We start from the raw sequence: 3,272 nt of genomic DNA, 5'->3' as shown, positions 1-3,272 counted from the left end.
TGCTTGGTTATATTAGACCGTTTCAAAGGCAAAACTTTTAAAAGGCAAGCATAATTCTAAAGCTACATAACAACTAAAGAAATAACATTTAAAAAGAAGAGAGAAAATGTGGACTTATCTGAACGAAGCACATAGTTTGTACGAACCGTCGGAAAATTCTGTACGATTATTATTTTCTCTCATATCCATTCTTTTAACAAGGAAAAATAAAACCAGTCATAGAGGGCGCTTTCTATATTCGAGAAAAAATTTCCGGAAAACTCGACACGCGAGTGAAAGGTTCGGAATTTGCCTGGGATAGCTTCCAGAAAACCCAACACTTCGGAAATTTTAAATGCAAAATCAAACAGAATGGTTAGTGCAGAAATTTCGAAAATTTGGGTATTGATGATTTGCAACCAATCCCGAGCGATTCAAATTGGAATGAAGTGGCGGCCACGAAAAAACTTAAACTCACTTTTGAACCAATGCTTATTTTTTAATATTCAATCTAACTTTACGCAAATCTACGCCTCATTTTGAATGTCAAATGTGACCATTTTGTAAGTATGAAGATTTGTTAAAGCGCTCAAGTGTTGCAGACATCGAACCCATGTTAATCAGAAGCCGTCTATGTTGGCTCCGACATATTGCCGGACACTTAAACATCCAAACAACTGATATATGGGGAACTGGCTTGTGGTTCTCAACCAGTTGGTCGACCAAAGCTTCCTTATAAAGACACGAGTAAAAACGCGCTCAAATGTGGGGATGTTCTCAACGGATTGCAGTCTTCCGTCAACAACAAGCAGAAGTGGCATTGCCTGATCGAGTCTGTCTGTGGTAGTTTTACCAAAAAGAGAGTTCAGTGAAAGGTAAAGGGCACACCGCAGAGGAAAGAAATAAACTGTGTATTTACCAAAGATCGCGATTTGCGCATGCGTTGAACGTAACTTAAAATCATAACTTTTTTTTCTTTTACGGGTTTACACACAAGCACTGGCCACCCCTTGAAACGTTTTGTTTATGAGGCCTTACTTCCTCTTTGTATTTAGAATTTCTGGACAAATTAAACGTTTTAATTGTTTACCTCCCACAATTGTGAAAAGCTCTCCCTGCATAAGATTCACAGCTTGTTAGTTTCTTATTTAGCTTTTCGCAGTGGCATTACGTGATAGCATTGCACTACGCTATCACCTGCATCCAAAAAAAAAAAAAAAAAAAAAATTACCGTAGCCAGTGAGGTTCATCCGAGGCGCGGTTATTGCTGATTGAAAACTTTTCCCAATACCCCGCAAGACGACTTGAAATGCAGTCGGCTTTGCAATTTTTGACGGCCTACTGCGGGCCCTACAAAAATAAAGAGAAAAGAGAGACCGATATTTTAGACGTCGAGATAATAACTAAGTTCCGCGGTATTTGCAGTCCTTGGAATTAAATAAAATGAAAATCCTGCAATACACAACTTGTCAGGATAACAGCACCTCCTTGATGTACTCTTTATTTTCACTACAGGGCGCTTAACAATGTATTGATGTTGGTTAGAATATTGTCTGAAAAAGGATGGAAATTATCAAGGAGAAAAAGACCATGCAGAAATTTCCATGAACTGTATTTTGTATATCGTTCACAGTTTTCGTAAAAATCGTATTAAATATATCTTTGCTTGGAAAGTGACGGCGGCAGAAAAGTAAAAAAAATTTGGATAACAAACGTACTGTTTCGTTAAAATGAAACTCAGACATTAACACCAAACGATTAGAAATAATCACCCGTGCTGTTAAAAACCGACGAGGACGGGCGTTGTCCTTTAATTCCACTTGTTATGGCTGGAAACAGACCCAGATGCGTAATTAAATCGCTTATCAACATTGAACTAAGTGAAAGTGCATTTACAACAAATATTTTCCCGACACTTAAAGCGGCAATTTTCACTCTTTAACGATCGACTTTAGATTAATAACGGTGATGATGGAAAAAAAACTCAGTTGATGGTTGACAGTTAAAAAAATCCGCACAAATTTAACGATCGATTTTATCGGTTTTACCTGCAACGCAAACACCTAGATAAAGTTATTATTGATAGTATTATTAGGTGTTCTGAAAGAATTCAGGTTAGTTTGTCCTACGAACGGTTACAAGGAATACATCTTGAAAATAGGCGTTTTAAAATGTCGACGACAGCTTCACGAACTTCACGGATCTTCCAACAATACACCAACGGGTTTAAGGACGAATTATAAAAAACTAGAGAAGCACTCACGAAATAGAATAACGTTAATAAAGGACCAGGTGTGGGTGTCATCATAAAAACAGAAGAAATGCAAAGCGAAGGGACATAGCAGATCAAAAGTATAACGTAAATATAAAAGGTGTTAATAGCCAGCTTCTTGGCGCGGGCCAGTTGCGTGGTAAGATTAGTTTGATTCTCAAGTTGAGCTTGGGCTTGAATTTGATTCTGATGGTAGCGAGCGATTTTGTAAATCTTGATATAAGCGAATGAAGCCAGTACGATTATAAGTACTTCACCAGATGCGTTAATCAAGTCGTTAAAAGTTATCAATATTTGCAGCAGAGCCGACAGAAAAGCTGTTATCCAGATAGCAGTAACAACGATAAAGGTTCTAGTTGGAGTCACTAATTCCTGGTATCTTAAATGCAGAGACAGCGCAAGGTACCTGTCAATGGAAATGGCTCCAATTGTTAACAGCGACGCACCAGCGAAGAAAACTCCGAAAAATTGCCAGGTTTTAACAAGAGGACAGATCAGATGCAAGCCATGAGTATCTTCATCGCCATGATTGTCCATGATAGCCAACATTCTCACCATTATGGCTGTGTTAATCGGCTGGACGATCAAACCCACACCGAGATCAGAAGCAGCCAGGCTCAGCAGGAGTATTCTTGAGGTTAGAGGCATTGAAGATGTTTGCCAGAAGGCGTAAATGATGATAGAATTACCAAAACTTGCTGTTAACGACGACATTAAACTGGCAACACAATGAAATAACCCGAAGTTCGAATATTCAGAAATCATTATAAAAGAAAACCTTAGCACATGAATGCAGTGTTCCATTACGGAATTCTTGTCTAAAAAGCTCAGAATCTATGTCGTTTATCGATAGAATCTGTGGAATATAAAACCGGAATATTTATTTTGTTTAAATGTTAATCTATCTAAAACTCTAAGAAAATGATCGCAGTTGACATGATGCGTTAAAAGTGATTAAATATATATTAAATAGTACCTTAATTGAAGAGAACCTCTTAGGGTACAAGCTGGCTCGAAATGT

General features: G+C 37.8%; 1 protein-coding gene and 1 pseudogene across 1 annotated transcript; one reads left to right on the top strand and one right to left on the bottom strand.

Annotated features, from left to right (window-relative positions):
• Positions 1-1,205: 1,205 nt before the first annotated feature.
• Positions 1,206-1,327, top strand: LOC144634099 (U4 spliceosomal RNA; annotated as a pseudogene).
• Positions 1,328-2,104: 777 nt separating this feature from the next.
• On the bottom strand, positions 2,105-2,965 carry LOC144633567 (adenosine receptor A2a-like). Its single transcript, XM_078492413.1, has one exon. The coding sequence runs from the start codon at positions 2,963-2,965 to the stop codon at positions 2,105-2,107; it is 861 nt and encodes a 286-aa protein (XP_078348539.1).
• Positions 2,966-3,272: the final 307 nt, after the last annotated feature.

Source organism: Oculina patagonica, chromosome 12 (genome assembly GCF_052425735.1).
Source record: "Oculina patagonica isolate OP01 chromosome 12, crgOcupat, whole genome shotgun sequence".
Taxonomy (NCBI): domain Eukaryota; kingdom Metazoa; phylum Cnidaria; class Anthozoa; order Scleractinia; family Oculinidae; genus Oculina; species Oculina patagonica.
The sequence above is the reverse complement of the archived record's forward strand: the minus strand, read 5'-3'. Positions and strand labels throughout refer to the sequence as shown.

Coding starts and splice junctions, on each gene's coding strand:
- LOC144633567 (XM_078492413.1), bottom strand. CDS start 2,965: ATGTCGTCGTTAACAGCAAGTTTTGGTAATTCTATCATCATTTACGCC.